We start from the raw sequence: 20,902 nt of genomic DNA, 5'->3' as shown, positions 1-20,902 counted from the left end.
ACCACACGGGGTGGGGTAGTGGCGACATGTCACAGACACATAGATCTGTGTTTTGAAACGCCATCATGTGTTGAGGCAAAATGCAGTCTGTGCGACCTTAAAAGGCCTTGGAGATCATATATTTCCAATAGGCAATGGGGAAGAGCGGATGGATTGGAAAGAGACGTGGTGATATAAGCCGTTTAGAGAAATTGAATGTGGACCCCTGGGACAGTGTCAGAGAAAAATAGAAAAACAACAGGCAATTCCCCCAAACATTTCCACATATAATTGTTACAACGTAGGTGTTCGTCTTTGGGCTGTAAAAAAACTTTAAAAATATAAAGGAGGCAATAATATGAAATAATTTCTAAAAACATTTCTTGAGGAGATCCAAGGAGACCCCTTGCATTTCAAGTATCTTTGCTCTAATGAGGTTCTCTCAGAGATCCTCTGTCAACTGTTCTCAGTCAGCCTCTTTGCTTATTCAGTAAGACCCTGCTGCATTGGAACCAAATATACGGTAGTTGCAATGTTAGAATACACTGTGTAGACAACGCGTGGGGTAGATTATTCAACAATTTTGAGACAATGTCTTTATTCCACTTAAGAGCCTTCTCCATAATGACCATCTCCTAACTTACTGAGTTATTCATAGAACTTATTTTTAAAAAAAACTTAGCTTATAAAAACTTGTTAGGACTATTATGAATTCCAGTATGACTGACATGCTCGTAGTGGGTTTAGTCCGTTTGTACGTTTTAAAGTTGTGCAGGACAGAAAGCAATTATTTATTTTGGAAACCTGCCCTGTGCATTGCAGCCACCAAATGCCAGTAAGAGTTTTGCCCCCTTAGCCCTGAGACAACTTAAGCTCCCCTGAAAATTTCCAAAATCACCCCTAGGGGGCGGTATCATCCCCATTGAAACTGGTAGGTTAAGAGCTCAGGCTATAAAATCAGAGCGCCCTGGGCTTCATCCTAGCTCCATGAGACAGGTATTTTATTCACCCTTTCTGTGCCTCAGTTCCTTTGATGATAATAGTACCTATCACGTAAAGATATAATGAGAATTAGTGAGTAAACGCATGTGAGGTGCATAGAACCAGGTGCCTGGCTCATAGTAAATAACGAGCCATTGTTCTTATTATTCTAGTATAGTTATAATAATTACTGTTATTAATATTACTATTATTCTTACACTGTTAAATGCTGTTATGTGAAAGACTTCTGATCTCCTCTTAATTGTGGTTTTAAACTGCTCCCACAGGAGTATAAAATAGCAACTAACAATACCTCCCCTAACAATGGAGCCCACCCGTAAGCTCAGAACTGAACCCTCCTGAATCTGGGCCCTCTTCCTCTGACTCTCAGATTACAGCACTGGGCACCAGAGCTGGGCCCCAAGGGGTTTGTCTATAGCCCATCTTCCTGGAGAGGGGCCCCCTTCATGTGGGGCAACCCCAGGGAGGAGGACGTAGGCCCTGGAAAGCCTGTCCTGATCAACGTGGGGAAGGGCTGGGATGGTGCAGCTACTCCCTGGGGCTGGAGGAATAGAAGTGGGCAGGGGGAGGACACCTCAGATGGCTGAACAACAGGGCCCCTGCTGACGTCCTCCAGCGAAGGCTACGGAGCCAGCAAAGGGGAGACCTTGGGAAACATTTTCCCTCCTCCCTCGTCATGTCCCTAAAGGCAGCCAAGGGGCCAACACAGTGTCACCACCATCTCCTCTCATTTGTAAATGAATTTGAGTTTTCAAAGGGTTTTTCATCCATTTTTTCATTTGACTTTCTTGAGAGCTCCATAAGATGGCAGTTAATATCCCCATTTCACAGATGAGGAAACTGAGACTCAAGAATTTTAGTGACTTGTCCAAATCTTCATGCAGCTAGCAAGGAGCGGGGCCAGGAGTTGAGCACGGCATCTCCTTTCCTCCATCAGTCTCAGCAATGGGGCGAGCCAGTTCTGCACTGGAGGCTTAGAGATAAGCGGGCATGTGGCATGGCCCCCGTTCCCTGTCAGCAGCAGGGTCTGAAGCCTGGCTGCCGCCTGACCCTAGCACGCTTCTCTTCAAGAATAAATATACGACCACACGGTTACAGAGCACTACTCCTTAAAGGGCATTCTGCTAGTTGCTTTTTCATTTATAGTTCCGGACTACTGCCCCCTTTTGCAACCCCAGCCTGGCTTGATAGAAGGGCTGATCTGGGCCAGAGGGTGGAGCGGCCAGGGACCTGTGAGCATCATGCTTGGGAAGAAGAGCCCAGCAGTGCCCTGTGTTCTCACGTTCCGCCTCGTCTCCAAGTCAATGGCTTTGGCCTAGAGGGGGAACTGCAGACAGAGAGCCAGGTCCTGGAAATTGACAATTTCTCCAGTATACCTCCTCCAGCTCTAAAGGTCTGTCTTGAGCCTGTATCTGGTCCCAATTCTCCCTGCTTCACAAAGGACATCAAGGTTTATAGCTCTCCCAGGGATGTTACAAAATCCAAAATCCAGTCATTTAACTTATTTTTAAAAGTATAGATAGATAGATGATAGATACAAAATACACACTCCACTAGCCTTTTAGGGATGAGAAGAGGTGTCCAGAATTGAAAATCAGCCATTAGAACCAGACTGAGGCTAATCAAGAATTACAAGAAGCTTGCCTTCCTATATCCTCTTTCTTGAACCATTAATGCCTCCTCCTCTCCCCAGACATCCTGCAGAAGCCCAGGGAAGCCTGCCGCTGTGCTGGGCTCACGTCCCCTCTCCACAGCCCGGCCCATAGAATTCACAGGGCTTCTTGACCCTCGCTCCTCACAAACATTTCAAATTGAGCAGCTCTGGTAAAGTCCTTCACACTGAGTGTCAATAAGGGATAACCACTGAGTACCTGCCAAGAGAAATGATCCAAAAACACTGGGGCTAGATGAAAAGAATTTGGGCAACCTTTCTGATACCACCTCCCCGCCCCCACCTCCAGTGGAAGCTTCCAGGGCCTGAAGAATCCGATATTTCCATTGTACAGGACCTTGGGACAAACCTTGATCTGGGGTCACCTGGATCAGAAAGATGACAGTGGTGTCGACAACAAACCATCATTCCCTAGTTCATGGGGAGGTGGCACGCTTCTGAGAACTCCAGGATCCCTGCCTGGGGAGGCTGAGATGTACAGCCCAAGGCATGGGGGGAATGGGTGGTGCATATGCTCTGAACGCAGTTCTCTTAGTCAGGGAAGGATGGCCCCAGATACCCCTCCCCTTTTCTGCCAAGCACGTAAACACTCATGGACCCCAAGGCCAGCCACAGGCAGACACGGACACAGAGTGCCAGAGACACACCACTTGTACAAACCATTTATTCCCTGCATTGGGTTTATACAAACTTGCAAGATACAAATGTAGAACTCACTGGGTGTTTCAGTACCTATATCTAAAAAGAATGCTGCTGAGAGGGAAGCAAGCTCCCGCCTGTCAATCAGGATGGCCCCTCCCTGGGGAGGGGCTCATTGGCTAGAAAGATGCTAAGGGGCTGGTACGGCTGTTTGGTCCCCTGACAGAGATGCCCTCTGTTTATCTAATCTTAACTCTTCTTCTAAGGTCACTTTTATACTAAATAAAGACACCGAGTCATGAATTTCCTTGTATGGTTTATTGTCTAATACTAGCAAATCAAATTGGCCCCAATATGTGCATAAATAGATATATGTGTGTATATATATATATATATATATATATGTATATTTCATATTTTCCTTAGTTTTAAGAGCTGCCAGGTTGTCAGGGGGTACCTAAAGGGAAAGGAATTAATTCTGTCTTGCTATAGTCAGCCCTGCTCCAAGAGGATCCCTCTCACCAAGGAAGGCGAGCAGGTGTGCACAGCCTGCAACCTCAGAAAAGCTCTAAAGTGACAGTATTAGTATTTGATTACAGCTTCCTGGTTATCGATGAGGGAGGTAATGTGCTAATTGGGAAGGCCCTAGATTAGTAACCAGGGCTGTCACCAGGTCAGTTACTTCCCCCTGGGCCTCCATCTAGGCCCCCTTCATTCACAGCAAGCTGCTTTAGGCCGGGGATAGGGTGCCAGCAAACATCAAAGTGGGAAGCCAGGCTTCACATGCTGGCCAGGAGCTCTGTGCTAGATTCCAAAACCCTTGATTCCAGATCTGGACAAAAGACATCCATTCTGCCCAAATTCTTGCAAGGCGAGAGCCCCTTGCCCACTTCGATAGTCGATAAGCAGTCTGGAAGGCTGAGCTGGCTTAGCTCAGGGCCCCAGCAGCAAGAAAGTCCTCGGCAAGTCTGAGATGTACCTTGTCCGTGGGACCCTCCGGGCTGACTTCGCAGTCTGGATGCCAGACTGGGGTACCATCCCCTTAACAATGGCCCCCAGAAGAAAGGTCACGGAGGGAGACAGATGCCATAGGTGTCAGTCACCCAGACCAGTGAGGGATCAAGTGAAAAGGAGTGTGAGAAGTCCAAGGAACTTCAATGTATCTGCCCCGAAGGACCCGTGACGCCAACCCGTTTCCTTTGGCTGTTGCACCATATTCTAGGTCCATCAAAGAATAGACTGACATTCTCAGTGCTGTTTGGCGTAGGCTGCCCTTTCCAGCAGGGTGATAAAGGAGGTGGTCCAGGAGCACAAATGGGGTGTGTGTGCCTGCAAGGCTGTACTTTTGTGCACACAACTGTAAACATTTCCTCAAAGAGGGTTCACACCCAATAACCCTAGAGGGTCATCAAAAGTTGACAGTGTAATCAAATCCTTAGACCAGGACTTGCAAGAGAATGTCCTGCCCTGGCAAGATCCTCTCCGGGTGAGCTCTGGGGACCAGCCCTTTGCAGACTGGGGAATGGGAGGAAGGAAGCTGCCGAGGAGGGGAAGGGTGGAGGGTTGGACCTAGAGGCAGCCGTCCCGGTCTCCTCGTATCATTTGCCAATTCCACTCAGACATTGCACATTTTGAAAATAGATTTGCTTTTATAACAAAAGCGTAAAATAGATCTGTCTTAAAATAAGTCTTTCCTCTCCCCTTCTTTGGATCAAAAGGCATGGGGTATGGCCGCAGTATGCTAGGAATGATGTGGAAAGTAAAGGAGAGAAAATGGGCCTGGGCAGGAGTTCTAGTAAAGGATCAGACATCCAAACAAATATATATATATATATATATATATATATTACATATACATCTATAATATGTATAATCTTCATAAAACATATATTAAGGCATGTAAAGCAACATAAAGAGCCAGCTTTATGAAATAAGAGGTGAGAGAGAGGTGGCAGAGGGGCAGACATTAACCCTTGGTATTTTACATGTATTTCTAAAAATATCACTTAAAAAAAAAAGGAGACACAGACAAAGAAAGGGGAAGGCATGGAAGGCCCTGAAAAATCTGTTTCTTATGGATGGATAAGGTGTGGGAGAAGATGGAGAAGGGAGAGACGGTTACCTGGGAGTCAATCCCACCTGCCAGTCTGTGGAGGGGGGGGGCGTGGAGGACAGGTTTGGGGTGCTTGAGCTGTGCTGAAGATGGGAACTGCAGCCAAGGGTCATGTTCAGAAAACCTGCTAGAAGTGAAGGTAAGTGGAATCCCGTCTGTAAACCCTCAGAAGCATGAGAATATCCTAAGCACCTAGAACAGTGCCTGGTACATAAAAGGTGCTCAATAAATACTTGTTGAGTGAATTGTCAACTTTACTTGCATATGAGCCATAACTGTCCCAGCCATGAAGGAGTGGAGCGGAGTTGTTGGAAGATGAAGTAATCATTCTTGGGGCCGCTGGAGGTCAGAATGAAGTCTCTGGGCAGCAACTCTGGCAAAGAGAAGGCCTAGGGGCCAAGGTTTTTCAGCTGCACTCTCTCTCCTCCATCCTCTCTGGCTACATTCATCTGGAGGTGGGTGGAGCATAGGGAGAATGGGCTTTGCTTCTGTCTCTCCACTACTGGCTCCCTGGGTAGGTGGGTTGTGAGTGAGCCAAGCTAGAAGGGAGACCTTCCGTACAACCTCAGCTTGTCCTCATCTGGGATGCCTGGAATGCCTGGGATGCAGCGTAGGGCCCCAGAATCTGGCCTACCAGATTAAGGCCACATTCCCTCTTTCCAGGGCACACGCTCAGCTGGCCCACAGCACATTTCAGGGGGAAGGGAGACAAGATAATGTCACAGAAATGTTTAGGAAAGGCCCCAAGGCTGACCACGCCCTCCGTAAGACAGGTCCTTCTCTCTGCTCCTGACCCCAGAACCAGGCCCAGACCTAGAAAGAGCCATCTCCCAGACTGCTGCTGCCCGGGCCCTCAGCTCACACCTCCATGCCCACAGCAGTGTGCTCCACGGCAGGTCCTCGGTCTGGCAGCCCCGCTGATCCTGGGGACGAGGTGGGAGAAGCAGAGCCAACAGCTGGCACTGTACTTGGCACCAACCTAAGGTTCCACCCTGGGGAAACCAATCCCTTACCCCTTCTCATCTCCGTCTTCTTCCTCCTACTTGCGCGTGAGTTCTGCTGCTTCCCTTTCCTCCCACTGTCCTGAGACCTCTCCCTCTCTCTCTGCTACCCTTCTCAACCTGCCCTCAGACACTGCACAGACCTGCTTCTCTCTATCCACAGCCAGCACTGTCTTCTGGGAGCCGAGGAGCCTCTCCCCATCTCTCATCATCTTGTCTTTGGCTCAGGCAGGGTGGTCAGTCTCCACTGGACCCCAAAGGAGTACCCATAAGCAGAGATGTGCCAAGACCCCGGGCACAGCTGGGGCAGGACGGCGGGGTTGATGGGGGAAGGGAGTGATGGTGGGTGCTGTTCTCGGTGTCAAGAGAGGAGTCCTAACCTAAGATAGCCCAGGGCGCATTCCCCACCAGGGCATCTTCTCCATCAGGGAGTGTTCCAGTAGGGCCATCACAACCCTAGTTAGAGCCAGACCTAGGCTCCCTGTGCCGTGGGCATCAGATAGGATGGCGCTCCTCGCCCCACCATCTCACGCCCTGGCCTAGGACCACCGTCTGAGCAGCAAGGACTTCAGGGCCGGGCGCCGTGGGTATGTGGACACCGAGGCATCTGTGCTCCTCTCGGCAGAAGCCTGGCCCCCAGCCTGGCTCTCTGTGGCATTCCCATGGGAGCACAGGGGCGGGGGGGGGGGGGCCAGGGGGCCAGGATGGGCAGAGGCAGGCTTCAGAACGTGGTTCTGTGGAGCTTCACGGCATTGGCCTCAGCCAGGGCTTGCACTGGAGGAGAGAGACACGGGTGAGAAAAGCGCTGCAGAGGGGCCCACCCTCCCCAGAGAGAAGTCTTGCCTTGCAAAAACCTGTGGAAACCCGCCCACCCCCTCAACCCTGAGAGAGGGGAACAGACGAGTAGAAGTCAATTCTTGCTCACTTGCCTGATCCTGAGCAGCTGCGTGCTAGGGGGAAAGAAGGGACACAGCCTTTGCCTAGAATCGTCCAGGGCTATTTTAATTTACAGTAAGATCTGGGAGTGATCTGGGAGAAATAAGATCTGGGACAAGCAGCTTCTGAGGCAGGACTGCTGTGTATCTCAAAAGATGGCCGGCTTCTTGGCCGACAGGAAGTGCAGGGGTGGGAGTCAGGGCAGTCCCTCAGACAGCGGACAGGAGAGGCCTCAGCTCTGTTCCCGTCTGCTTCTGGAGAAGCAAAGCCACTGGCACTGCAGCATCCCAGAAGCGGCCCTGCCAGCCGGCTCTAGCCCGGCACTGCGTGGGGACGCTTGCGGGCTCAAGCAGATGGATGGAAGGGAAAGAGCGACAAGGGGCACTGGGGTGAGGGGAGAAGCAGTGCCGGATGGAACAAGACGGTGCAGATGGCTCAGTGGGGGTGAGGGGAGGGGTCCCCGTTCCCTGGGCTGGATGAAATACAGTAGAAAAGTGCTTACGTCAGAGCTCAGACCCGCATGGCATGGCTGCTTTCGGCGCCCCGTGGGGATTCAGACGAGAGGGGGTTGGCTGGTGGAGCCGGGGAGGCAGGGGAGGTGGGAGGGCTTGGGGTGGCACATTGCACTGGAAACAGAAATGAACAGGGAGGTGAATAGGGGCGGCCGGGGGTGGGAGGAGGGAGGTTGGGCGCCCAGAGCAAGCGAGGCCCCCCTCCATGCGGTGCGGGGAGCAAAAGGCAGGAGGCAAGCAGGACAGCTGAGTTTGGGAACTTGTTCAAGCTGAGCCAGAGCTGGCCTGGTTCCAGGGGTGCCATGGAGGAGAGCATGGGGCCCCAGAGGAGCCCTGGCCCAGTCCAGGCTCTGCTGAGAACCAGTGTGACTGTGGGCGAGGCCCAGCCCCTCTGAGCCCAGGGCTCTGCTTCCATCCCTGCAACCGGGAGAGATACACGTACCTTTCCACGACTGTGGAACAGAATGAGGGATGGTACCTCATAGGCAGCGATATCGCTAGTGATCATGATTAATAGTGCAGTAAAATCACACTAGTACAAATCATCAGGCCCTCATCCAATGACTCAGTCCAAGTGATCACCGTGTTTACCAACTCCATGCAAACAGGTTTCCGACAGGCTTCAAGCCAGTCGGTTAACTTAGGCTGGAGGGTTCAGAAACGATTCCCCACAGTCACTTAATATCTCTTTTCATCAATCCAGGAAGGGCAAATTCCAATCCACCCCTAAACAGATCATTAAAGGCCTTGCAGTGCTGACATTAGAATTAATGAGATTTTACTGTATTATCATTATTATTTCATGTTGAGAACAGCAAAATGAAGGACAAGGAAAGGGGAGTCGTGTTGTTAGGAACAAGCTCTGCACCGTCTCCGGACCCTTGTGCACCCTTGGTGCAGCTGTGAGAGGACATCCTCACTCAGGCTCAGAGAAGAACCAGACCTCAGCCAGGGTCACACTGTGTTTCCCCCAAGAGAGGGATCCTGGCATTGAACTTCCCAGTCTCTTGCTCCCACCCTACCCTGGACCTCATCACCTTCCCTGGCCTCTGCACAAGAGAAAGGGCCAATGCAGCCCCACGCATATCTACACACGCCCACATACATACATAAGATACGCAGGGCTCTCCCCGACAGGAAGTGATCCACAGTCCGTGCATGGGATCCAGCAACACGAAACCTTTCTACTCAGCGCACGTAACTCAGATGTGTGTGTATGGGCACTTCTGAACCTGTGCCTTGCACATGACCCAACACACTTGTAACTTGCCATACAAATACATACACAAATGCTTTCAAAACACACATTCGTGTGCATGTCCGTATCACAGATAATGGTTAGTTGCCTGGCAACTTCAACTTTTAAAAGAGTCAAAAAATCAAAACCTAAGCAAGGAAGATCTCAAGGAAGCCAAATAGATGTTACAATGTGCATGCAGTGAAGCTCTAACAATTTACTCATTGAAGAGCTCCTTGGAGTCCAGTTACTCTTATTTATACACAATTCTGATATACGTTGACTTGCTGAGATTCTAGCCCATGAGAGATTAGAAACAGGAAAATCAGGAGAGAGACAGAGGAATTGAGAGGCCCACTGACATCTATATAAGGCACAACTGAAGAGAGAAAATCTTCTGTAAAAAGTAGACAAAATAACTTTAAAACATTTCTCCAAAGAAGACATACAGATGGCCAAGAGGCACATGAAAAGATGCTCAACATCACTAATCATTAGACAAATGCAAATCAAAACTGCAATGAGGGGGCTTCCCTGGTGGCGCAGTGGTTAAGAATCCACCTGCCAATCCAGGGGACACGGGTTCAAGCCCTGGTCCGGGAAGATCCACATGCCGCGGAGCAACTAAGTCCATGCACCACAACTACTGAAGCCCACGCGCCTAGAGCCCATGCTCTGCAACAAGAGAAGCCACAGCAACGAGAAGCCCATGCACCGCAACAAAGAGCGGCCGCTGCTCACAGTAACTGGAGAAAGCCTATGCGCAGCAACGAAGACCCAACGCAGCCAAAAATAAATAAATAAGTTTATTTAAAAAAAAACAAACTACAATGAGGTATCACCTCACACTGGTCAGAATGGCCATCATCAAAAAATCTAGAAACAATAAATGCTGGAAAGGGTGTGGTGAAAAGGGAACCCTCCTGCACTGTTGGTGGGAATGTAAATTGATATAGCCACTATGGAGAACAGTATGGAGGTTCCTTAAAAAACTAAAAATAGAATTACCATATGATCCAGCAATCCCTCTACTGGGCATATACCCCGAGAAAAACATAATTCAAAAAGAGACATGTACCACAATGTTCACTGCGGCACTGTTTACAATAGCCAGGACATGGAAGCAACCTAAGTGCCCATCGACAGATGAATGGATAAAGAAGATGTGGCACATATATACAATGGAATATTACTCAGCCATAAAAAGAAAAAGTTATTTGTAGAGGGGTGGATGGACCTAGAGTCTGTCATACAGAGTGAAGTAAGTCAGAAAAAGAGAAGCAAATACCGTGTGCTAACACATATATATGGAATCTAAAAAAGAAGAAAAATAATGGTACTGATGAACCTAGTTGCAGGGCAGGAATAAAGAGATAGACATTGCAAATGGACTTGAGGACATGGGGTGAGAGGGCGAAGCTGGGGCGAAGTGAGAGTAGCATCGACATATATACACTACCAAATGTAAAACAGTTGGGTGGTGGGAAGCAGCAGCATAGCGCAGGGAGATCAGCTCAGCGCTTTGCGATGACCTAGAGGGGTGGGATAGGGAGGGTGGGAGGGAGGCTCAAGAGGGAGGGGATATGGGGACATGTGTATGCGTCTGGCTGATTCCCTCTGTTGTGCAACACAAATGAACACAGTACTGTGAAGCGATTATACTCCAATAAAGATCTATTACCAAAAAAATGTGTAACAGTTTGGTAGCATTTAGCAGGGCTACAAACAGATCTGTATGGATTACAGCCCCCGAGTGCATCCCTTCCACAGAGGTCAGCAAAATAAGGACGTTTATAACGATACTAAATGAGTGACAGCAAGAAAGATTGATTGCTAAACACAACCTCTTTAAGAAGTCAGAAAAATACTAAACACATTAGGGATATATCCATCAAAATAACTTCACATATGCAGTGGCTAGGCATCGGACAGATGTGCTATTACAGTTGTGTGTTCACAAGTGCTACCACATCTGCAGGCATAATCGGTCACATGTACTCACATTCATGAGGTTGTGCTCTCTCCATCCTGCACACACAGGTGTGTGTTCACAAATGTGCAGTACGTACACTGTGCGCGACATATACACAAATACTCTTTATCATTCCTCATACTGCACAGAAAGTCTATCGCACGTAAATGTGTGCATTCATAAGCACTACCTCCACCCGCGTATTGTACACTCACGTCAACAGCTTCCCAAACGTCATCTGTACTCATAAATAATGGGTCTCCGCTCAACACCCACAGACATTTTGCACACACAGACACACTCCTATATTTGCCCTCAAACTTTCCCTGCACCCACACGTAACACACGTGCATATGCACCCATACGTATGCATCTACAACCGTTACTCAATACAGACACTGCAATGACATCACGCCACACGTACAAACTTAAAATTGCCGCATCTTCCCAGATACTGCACACCAGGTATACCAACAACTGCTACAAGCTCGCCACCGACCACAGCATCCAGGCCCCACACCCCCACTCAGGCACTAACTACATCCCTCGCCCGCTGCACTGTCCTGATGCCCCCTGTGCCCAGCACTCCCCCCCCTACAGTGCCTGCTGTGCTTGGCAGAGCTGCAGCTCTGGGAATCTGGGCCATAGGCCAGGGGTGGTGGGGACAGTGGGCTAAGTCTGAGGTCTGGCCCTGCCACAGCCATTTTTTAAATAGTTGGGGTCTCGGCAAAAGCAAGGTGACCATTTGTTTTCGGCACACTGACCCTGAAATATAAGCCCATGGGTATCAAGGGGGAATCTGAAGAGCCAGGGTGGGTTTTGTTTTCATGGCACCTTTGGCGCGGGAGCTATAGAAGAGAGAGCCAGGGGCTGGGACAGGGCAAGGGGCAGAGGGAAGTTTTAACAGTGCTGTATGCTCTAACCCTTGAAATAGGAAGTTGCCTTTTGCCCAGAGCATGTGGAATTTGATCTTTGGAAGCTTCGAGTTCATTTTGCAGGTAAACTACAGGGCGGTTGACAGAAGACTCCTTGTAGCCAAACTGGTTCTGCTGCCTTCGGTTCTGGCTGCAAGATGCGGGCTCTCTGAAGCCCATCCCTTCTCTTGCCCTCAACTCCTGCCCACCTGAAAGCCTGTTTCTGAAGTATCGCCAAGGGCTTTCCCTGGCCACCCGTTCTAATGTCCATTTATATGCCAACTGCTAGTAGGTTCTTCCTTAAAGCTTACTTAAATCTCCTTTGCTGTAGCCTAAAACCCTCTGGTTTCTGAAAATATCCATATTTAAAATAGCTAGAAAACCCACAAAACATTCCTATTTCTACTTTAGCTATTGCGAGTTCAACTAATACTAGCACAGCACCAGCACTACTGCTACTACAGCCGGCTAGCATTTACTGAGCAGTTACTGGGTGACAGACATGGTGCTAGATGCTTAGCTCACCTTGTTTTCATCCTCACACCACCAGACAGGTATTTTGATTTGAATTTTACAGATGAGGAAATCGAGCCTCAAAGAGCAAAAACTGAAACCCTCCAAGTCACCAACATGAAACGCCATTCCTTCCTCTGTGCGTCCAGCCACGATTCTAATCTGACACTTGCCCAGGCTACCATAACTCTGGCTGGCACAACCTGTCTCTGCCCACTCAACCAAAGTCATCACAAGCCTGGCATCTGTCCAGGGCATTCGTCTGGACTGGCCTTCAGAACCCCCCCCCTTCCCTCTCCCTCCTAAGCACCTGTCGTGTTCAGGAGTGGGGAATATCGTCTCCCATGCTAATGACTTAACCACTGTCCTTCCTCCACCTCAAAGCCTCCCATTCATAGGGTCTCTTCTATTCTTCCCAATTACATTCTCCTCTATTCCGGGGTGCTTCTCCTCAAGCTGAGGGGAAGTGGGTCCTATCGGCTGCAACCCCCTAGTGTCCACTAAGACCCACCAGCCTTTGCATCAGTGTGAAGTCAGTTCCCTGTACTCATCTTTTCTTAGCAGAAAAGTGGGTTTGGGTCAGTAGCCAAGGTGGTGACTGTACTGGCTGCTTGTACCATCTTCCCTTTCCATTCCTGCTATTTGCAGGCAGCACGAATGGGAAGTCAGAGAATACCCTGGAATACCTGGCCCTCACTCCACCACTGGTACATACTTGCATCTTTTCCAATCAGGCTCAGTTATCGCCTCTTCTCCGGGCCTTTCCTGGACCTGCCCAGGTAGAATGGCTCCCTGTGCTCCCCGCATGGCCTCTGGCCATTTCTCTGTTCAGCAGCTAGGCGGGTCATCCTGGCTCTGAGCTCCCAGATGTCAGCAACTCTGGCCCCTTTGCACCCCCTGAGACTAGCACAGCCCCTGGCGCTCAATAAGTGCTCATTCTGACCTCAAGGAACATCGCCCTGTTCTGTCCCTGGCCCCCTGCTGCACTGCACTACCTCCCCTACGCCTGGTCAGCCGGTCTCCCTGGCGGAGCGAGGCCCAGCCCGTCTCACCAGACAGCATGCGGCCCCTGCGGGAGGCCTCGGTCGCCAGGGCACAGGAGATTTCAATCCGCTTCTCCTGCTCCTGCAGCTGGCTCTCTGAGTCCTGGGGCACGTCCACAAGGTCCCCCTCGCCGATGGGCACCACGTTCTGCATACTAAAGAGGCACAGACACACAGAGATGGAGGGGGGGACAGGATGGTCCGACTGGCTTGGGGGGCCTGGAGACTGAGGTTGGCAGGGATCCGGGGGCCTGTGAACGTGCAGGCTCCGGTTCCCAGCAAGCCTGTCCCCTGGGGTGAGTGGGACCCTAGCAAAACGCGTGTTGGGACCTGCACCACTTAGAAATGAACTAGAAGGGTCAAGTGAATATTTAGGGCAGGCTTGACAGGGAAAAGAAGTCACCGGAGGGCAACCCAACAGTTTGTCTTGATGACAGCGCGTGCACGAGCCCAGTAGGTCTTTCTGGCACCGATGGCAGCGTCACCGACCCTGCCACGTGCCTGGGCCCGGTCCGCTGCCTGGAACCACTGCTTCCATTTGCTCTCTGCTGGGGAGGCTCAGGAACCCCAACCGCATGAGTCCGGGCACTGGATTCAGTGGCACTAGTGCCCCAGGTGCCCTAGGAGCCAGGGTGGGTAGAGGAAGTGGAGGTTCACCCCAAGGCCTGTTACCTGGACTTGGCAATGAGCGTCTTGATCCTCTCCACCTTCTTCTGTTTCTCCTTCAACTCCTCTGGGCTCAGGGGAGTGTCAGGCTCCAGGTCAATGTACCGCTCAGGGATGAGGACTTTGTCTGGGGTGGAGAGCTGTGGAGGGACCGAGGTCACCGCCTCTATTCCTTCCTGGGGTTCCCCCCGCCCGGCCCCTCCTGGACTCTGCTCACCTCCTTACTGATATCCACATCATAGCGCTGGGGCTCCAGCTCCATTTTGCGGAGCCGGGCGATCTCCTCCCGTGGTGTCTCGTAGGCCTGCCCACCAGGCTCCTCTGCTCGCAGAGCTGCCTCCAGGTTGGAGATGTCCACCTCATGGATGCTGCGGTGACGGCGCACCTAGGCGGCAGCACCGTCGTGACCACGCGGGGCCTCTGTCCCACTGCCAGCGGCACCTCCACTGCTACCCACGCCTCCAGGCAGCCCTAGCCATGCCCGTGTCCTCACTATCCCTGCCTAGCATGCCTGACCTGGCCACCCCCCACTGCTGAGCTATCCTTCTTCCATGCTGCTTGTCCAAAGCCTGCTCACCTACAAGGGCCCCAAGGTGAAATCTCATCCCTGTCTTCTGTCCCCATCCTGCTGTACCTGTGTTCACATCCTGTGCCATATATAATATTTTGGGCAACTGAATCGGTGTGTCTTATATTGGTCTCTAATTTTTTCATATGCTAGAAGTTCTAGTCCACCAATTAGAATGTAAACTCTTTGAGGGCAGGACTCATGGGCCATAGTTTTTCTCGTATTTCTGAAATTTAATGGAAAGAAAAATTAGGCCAATAGTTTGGGCTACTCCCAGCTCTGCACTTAATAGCTGTGTGGCCCAGAGATCCCTTAATTTCTCAAGACTTTTTTTCTCTATCTCTAAAACGGGGGTAATACTTCCTAATCCAGCATCCTTGAAATGACTAAATGAAATAACACGAAAGGGATCGTGACTTGTACTGTGCCATGTGATGTTGAGCTATGATTACCTTCAGTAACCCCCAGCCCAATGTTAAGCACATAGGAAATGCTCTAGAAACAAGTGACGCCTACTTCTAGGTTGCAGGTTTTGTACTAACCTCTCTTAACTGAATTTTGTATAATTCATTTCAGCCAAAATAGTCAAGGCATTCCTTTTTCGTGAGTTATTTTTCTTTAAACACACAAAAAAGGAAACCCTTGTTGTAGTATCTCCTCTGCCCAGTGGGGGACAAGCGTCCCCCCAGGTCTCCCAGGCGCCCAGCTTGGGTCCTTCCTGGTCTCTCCCTGACTAAAACCTCCTCCCTCCCTGCAACCCCTCCAGGCCAGGCTGGTGGGGACCTGGGCCTGGGCAGTGTTGGCAGATGCCAGGCCATGCCTGTGGGGGCTGGGAGGACGTTACCACTTTGTAGGCGGGCCGGGCACTGGGGTCGGGGGCCGGGCTGGCCGGGAGTTGCAGGCTCCTCCGCTTATCCTTCATAGAGCCGCTCTGGTGCCGTCGCATACGGTCAATTTGCTCCTCCACGCTCATCTTGACCTTGCCCTCGCCGGGGAACACAGCACTCTTGGGGCGCTCCTGCTGTAGTGGGAGAACGGGGCTCTGACTGGTGCCTCACCCCCCCACCCAGATTTTTCATCTGCCCTAATCCCTTAAAATTTCCCTTCTCTGGGAAGCCTGCCTGTAATGGGTTGAAGAGTGGACCCCAAAAGATATATCCAAGTCCTAACCACAGTACCTGTGAATGTGACCTTATTTGGAAATAGGGTCTTTGCAGATGTAGTCAAGTTAAGGAGCTCAAGATGAGATCATCTTCAATTAGGGTGAGCCCTAAACCGAATAATGGGTGTCCTTATAAGAAACAGAAAAAAAGAAGACACGTAGAGTAGAAGGTGATGTGAAAGTGGAGACAGCAGTTGGGGGGGTGGTGCGGGTGCGTCTACAAGCCAAAGATTGCCAGCAATAGCCAGAGCCAGGAGAGAGGCATGGAATGAGGCTCCCTCAAGCCTCCAGAAGGAACCAACCCTGCGGACACCTTGATTCTGGACTGCTGGCCTCTGCAACGGTGAGGGAATAAGCTTCTATTGTCTTAAGTCACCAAGTTTGTGGTGTTTTGTTAACTTCCTAGCAACCCCAGGAAACTAACACGGTGCCTCTGGTCAGCACATTTGACTCTGACCACTGACTTTTGCGTTTGTATTTCATCGCTGGCACATTACAATAATGTCGTTAAATATTCTTGTATCTTTATCATGTATAGCTTCCTTGTCCCGTGACGTCTCCCTGAAGGAGAACTCCTCCGCTTGCCTTCTTTCTTCTTGTTCTACCTTCCTCCTCTAGTCCTGGGTTTCTTGAACAGTGACAGATAGGTGGACACACAGAGGCCCCTGGGCTCCCAGCCCAGCTCAGGCCTGCACGCGCTCTCGGGGCCTGCGGGCGTGCACTCACCCGGGAGGAGAGTCCATTGGTGAGCCCGCTGGCACTCCTCTTCACCACCCTTGATGGGGTCACTTCTTCAACAGTGGGTGACTTTGTCCGAGGGGGCACAATGCCAACTGCAGGGAGATACAGTAGCCAGTGGGTCCCATAAAAAGGGACACAGGGCAGCCTGCTTCTCAGAGAGGCTCGGTCCCGCCCTCCATGGAGGTGAGAGGCCCCGGTGGGGAAGCACCTCCTTGGATGTGAGCGAGCACCTGTCTGGGCTCTTCTCTGACCCTCAGCCTCACTTCCAGGGGAGGATGGAACAGGAAGTACCTTTGTTGAGAGCTGCCTGCTTCTCTGCTTCCACCTCTTGCCTGGTGGGCACAAGGCTGATGTCTCTAGTGGTGTCCAGGGGTGAGGTCTGGTGGGGGTCTTTCTTGCTTTGCTCATAGCTTGCCATGGGCTAGGGAGAAGGGATGAGAAGATGGATGGATGGTGCTAGAGTGACCACCGAGAATTGGGTCCCTGGTGGTGTTTCTTTGTTTTGCAGTGGTGGGAGTGCAAACCTTTGAAAAAACGTGGGGCAGGGAAACTGTGTGTGCCAGCTGGGAAGTGGGTAAGGATACACTGGAGACTCCCACCCATGCCACCTTAAGACTGGCCAATGTGTGGTCCTCTTGGGGAATGAGGGCTCAGGGCCTCCAAGAGGGCCTCCGTTGAGGCCCATCAGAGAGATCTCTCAGCCCAACCAGTCCTCCTGGCAAACACGAAAAGCGCAGACTTGCTGTGAGCCAGAGGAGGAATGGCTGGAGGAGGGGGCTACAAGGCCAAGGCTATCTGTGGATTCTCTTGGGATCCCACCCAAGACTTGAGCACAAGAATAAGATGAGCTTTGTGGGAAGGAAAAGGGCATTTGGGTTGTGGTCTCACAGAATCATGTGACTAGAAAGGGACCTCAGACATCATCTGAGCCATCCCCTCCCACGGGGATGAAGAATTCAGTCTCAGTGAGGGGAGTGCAGAGAGACTAGACCAGAGGTCACAAACTCCAGCTCTGGCCCAACTACAGAGCATGGGTAAGTCCTATCACCTTTCTTTGTCCGTAAAACCGAGGCAACGATACCTGCTATGCCCACCTCACTAGGCAGACCCTCAAGGGTTGTGCGTATTACCAGCAAGCAGCTGAGCCTATTTGAGGAGTCTTTCTACTCACCATGCAACCTCTTCCAAGCCTAACTGCATATTTCTCCTGGATCTTGGCTAGGGATCCAGGTGAGAGAAGGAGCCAGAACAGGGGAGAAAAGGGTCTGTGTCCTTACACTTCAGGGGCTGATGAGAGTCAGAGGACATAGACAAGGCGGAGACACAGGCAAGGGGAGAGGGAGAGCATGGGAGGATTGGGGTCTGAGGTGCACAATGGCAGGAAGGGACTGGAATGGCACCAGTGGGGGTTGGGGGGTGTCACTGGATTTCCATCGCCTGGTCATGCTGGTAGGGAGGGGGCATAACCCACCACCTACAGCCACGGGCTGCCACGGGGTAGGGCGGAAACTCATGTTTTCATTGTCCACAGGAAGCAAAAAGGGGAAAGAGGACCAGTATGAGGGTCTCAGCCATCCCTTTGCTTATCCCAGAGTCTGACAGAGGGCCAGTAGAAACTGAGCTGTGGGAAAATTAATACTGGGATGGGAACAATGACTTGGTCTCCTGCCGGGCCCCGCTCCCTCCGTCCCTGCCCTCCAGGACCCAAGGGTGTTGGGTACCTGACCCCTGGCTGTCTCGCCACTGCGGTGCCAGGAAGGGGAGTTGGGGTATGGCCAGAGGCGGCTCTCACTAGGGAGTGGAGGCACGGTGGGAGGAGACTCCAGGGGGACGTAGGCTTTAGGGAGGGGAGGCCGCGGCGGGCCAGGCTCCTGAGGCAGAGAGAAGCCAGAGCATTAGGAGGAACAAGAGCAGCCACTGTGAGAGCAGAAGAAAAGAGCATTAGCAGAGGCGGACGACAACATTGCTGGAGCCTGGGGCGGGGCCCTGGACCACCAAACTCCCACCCATCGCCTGGATGGAGTTCCACCTCCAGAGCTAACCCTGCCTGGCCTACAAGGCCCTCCTCTACTGAGCCCCGGCCTGTGCACTGGTCCCCCATTTTCTCTGAAGCTCTCTCCTTATTGTCTCCCCATCACCTTGGGCACACCCCTCCCCCGTACCTTCGCTTCCGCCAGCTCTCCAGCCTGTAATGCCTTTCCCTTGTTCCTCTACCTGTCCCAATGCTTCATGGCCCAGTTTAAGTTCCACCCTCCCTTTGGAACATCAGAACATTTACAGTCTGAGCCACGTGGCTCAGTATTGAGACATATGCCACCGCGTTCCAGAGGAGGGCTGTTCACTGTGAATGGGTCTTGGTCCCCATTGGACGCTGGGTGGGTGAAGGCCCTCAGGCATCTTTCTGAGAGGGTCTCATACCGTCCCTTGCCCAGAGTACAGCCTCCGAAAACACCTGCTGATTGGCTGACTGGGCAAATGCCCCCCACACCAACCCTCAGCCCTCTCACCCACAGAACAATCCTAGAGTTAGATTCCTATTAAGTGTCTGGTGTCTCTGCTAACCATCCTGGTGCTCGGGAAGACTTCCCTGAAAGGCAACTAGAGATGACAGTTGGAGATGAGAACAAGTAAAGGAGAAGTCTGGAGGGAGGGTCACCAAACTGGGTGTGAGAATGACGACCTTGGACAGAGAGGAAGCACTACGACTGGAGGCCTCTGGGGAAGAGATGGGCACAGAGCTTGTCCAATTTCAGGCAAACGGGGACCTAGTCCTCCCTCCCCCACCCACCTTCTTCTCCGTGATCTCAGCTTACCTCATTGGACCCGGGCTTAGTGGGGGACCCCTGAGAGCCAGACACCAATGAAAAAGGGCTCAGGGGGCTGGTGAGGCTGGTGGAGCTGAGAGGGCTGGCGGGGCTGTTGGAGCTGTAGGTGCCTGAGGGGCCAAGTCCTCCTTTGGGGAAACAGAAGAGGAGAGAGATGAGGGAAGGGGTAGGGGTGTGGCCTGGAATGTGGCTGGGCTCTGTAGGTGGAGAAGGCAGGGGAGGATTTAGGGTCTCAGGGCCACCTGGGCCTGCTGAAGGGACTTATAACGGGCTGCCTCACAGGTTGGCTGTTGAGAGGCGAGCTGGGCAGGAAAAGATAATGGATGGAAATGACACCACTACCTCAAAGGTGTCACAGAAAGCCAGCCCAAGGTCCCTGGGCTGAAGGAAGACACTAAGGTAATGGTCTCAGATCACCAGTGGGCCCATGGGCTTAGGGGCTGGGAAGGCGCAGGTGCTCTTTGACCTGTTCTGGGGAGGAATCTAGATGCAACAGCATCTCCGATTGGTATATCCGGTCTATTCTGGGCAGAGGGAAATTTCTGGAGCCCTGAGAAGGCCCTGACTGGCTCTGAGCACAGTGTGAAGGCCTGGAGAGGTATGAGTTGGCAGGTGTGGGATGGAGACCAGAGACACTGGAGGTTTTTCTGGTGAGGCCAGGAGCCAGGAGGCTGGTGGAGAGAGCGCCTACCTCTGTGCTTGGCTGTGTCTGTGCCCCGGGATGGGTTATTCTTCCTCAGCCCCTCCATCACGTCCTGGATCCTCCAGATCTCCTTCTGGATTTGTCGGTTGAGCACCTCATTCTGAAACAGCCAGAGAGCAGGTCAAAGGAGGTGGCTACCAAGGAGTGCCCCGGCGGGAGCTTTCACGTGCTCATGTACACACGCACATCCCTCTAGCGCACTCATCTTTCTCACGGGCAGCCTTTGCCTCTTCGGCTTCCGGAATTGCGGGAGGAGAGGGCTCTGTCATCACAGCAAAGAGCACTTTTAGGTGAACATGTGGCCTCAGAACGAAGAGAGTGAGCACCTGTCCCTCTGATTCCGCCCCCCACCCAGGGGAGCTCAGGGTGGTCTTGGAGTGAACGCCCCTGTAGGTGGACACCTGATGGTGGCCTGTTTTCCAGGGGCAAGAGCTTCTGGTTTACTGTCTTGTTTCACATACTGTGGGACTGTTTGATAGGCATGAATTCTACTCAATTACAGTGTCCACTCTCTGCAAAATAACAGCTACCTTTTATTTAACGTTCCCCGCCCCCCTGCCCGCCTATACCAGGAACTGTGCTGAGTGCTTTACACACATGAACCCACTGTGGCTGCACAACACCTCTAGGAGGCAAGGAAAGCGGTTGTCTCCACTTCAGAGGCGAAGAGGCTCACGCCCAACACCATCTGTTAGTAAGCAGTG

At 51.7% G+C, this 20,902-nt stretch overlaps 1 protein-coding gene across 4 annotated transcripts in view; it reads right to left on the bottom strand.

Moving 5' to 3' along the window:
• Positions 1-3,303: 3,303 nt before the first annotated feature.
• Positions 3,304-20,902, bottom strand: part of PLEKHA6 (pleckstrin homology domain containing A6) — a 120,807-nt gene continuing 103,208 nt past the window's right edge. For 2 of the 4 annotated variants that reach the window (XM_032636974.1, XM_032636954.1), the window contains 10 exons: positions 20,187-20,298; positions 19,484-19,623; positions 16,962-17,091; positions 16,656-16,762; positions 15,612-15,788; positions 14,417-14,584; positions 14,206-14,339; positions 13,543-13,688; positions 7,845-7,968; positions 3,304-7,180 (listed from right to left, as the gene is read on the bottom strand). In XM_032636974.1, coding sequence (XP_032492865.1) covers positions 7,853-7,968; positions 13,543-13,688; positions 14,206-14,339; positions 14,417-14,584; positions 15,612-15,788; positions 16,656-16,762; positions 16,962-17,091; positions 19,484-19,623; positions 20,187-20,298 — 1,230 coding nt within the window. In that variant the 3' untranslated portion in view covers positions 3,304-7,180; positions 7,845-7,852. Of the gene's footprint in view, positions 7,181-7,844; positions 7,969-11,093; positions 11,162-13,542; positions 13,689-14,205; positions 14,340-14,416; positions 14,585-15,611; positions 15,789-16,655; positions 16,763-16,961; positions 17,092-19,483; positions 19,624-20,186; positions 20,299-20,902 lie in introns of all 4 variants that reach the window. The other 2 variants (XM_032636944.1, XM_032636964.1) reach the window with 2 other exon arrangements.

Source organism: Phocoena sinus, chromosome 1, assembly GCF_008692025.1.
Source record: "Phocoena sinus isolate mPhoSin1 chromosome 1, mPhoSin1.pri, whole genome shotgun sequence".
In the NCBI taxonomy this organism is placed as follows: Eukaryota; Metazoa; Chordata; class Mammalia; order Artiodactyla; family Phocoenidae; genus Phocoena; species Phocoena sinus.
The sequence above is the reverse complement of the archived record's forward strand: the minus strand, read 5'-3'. Positions and strand labels throughout refer to the sequence as shown.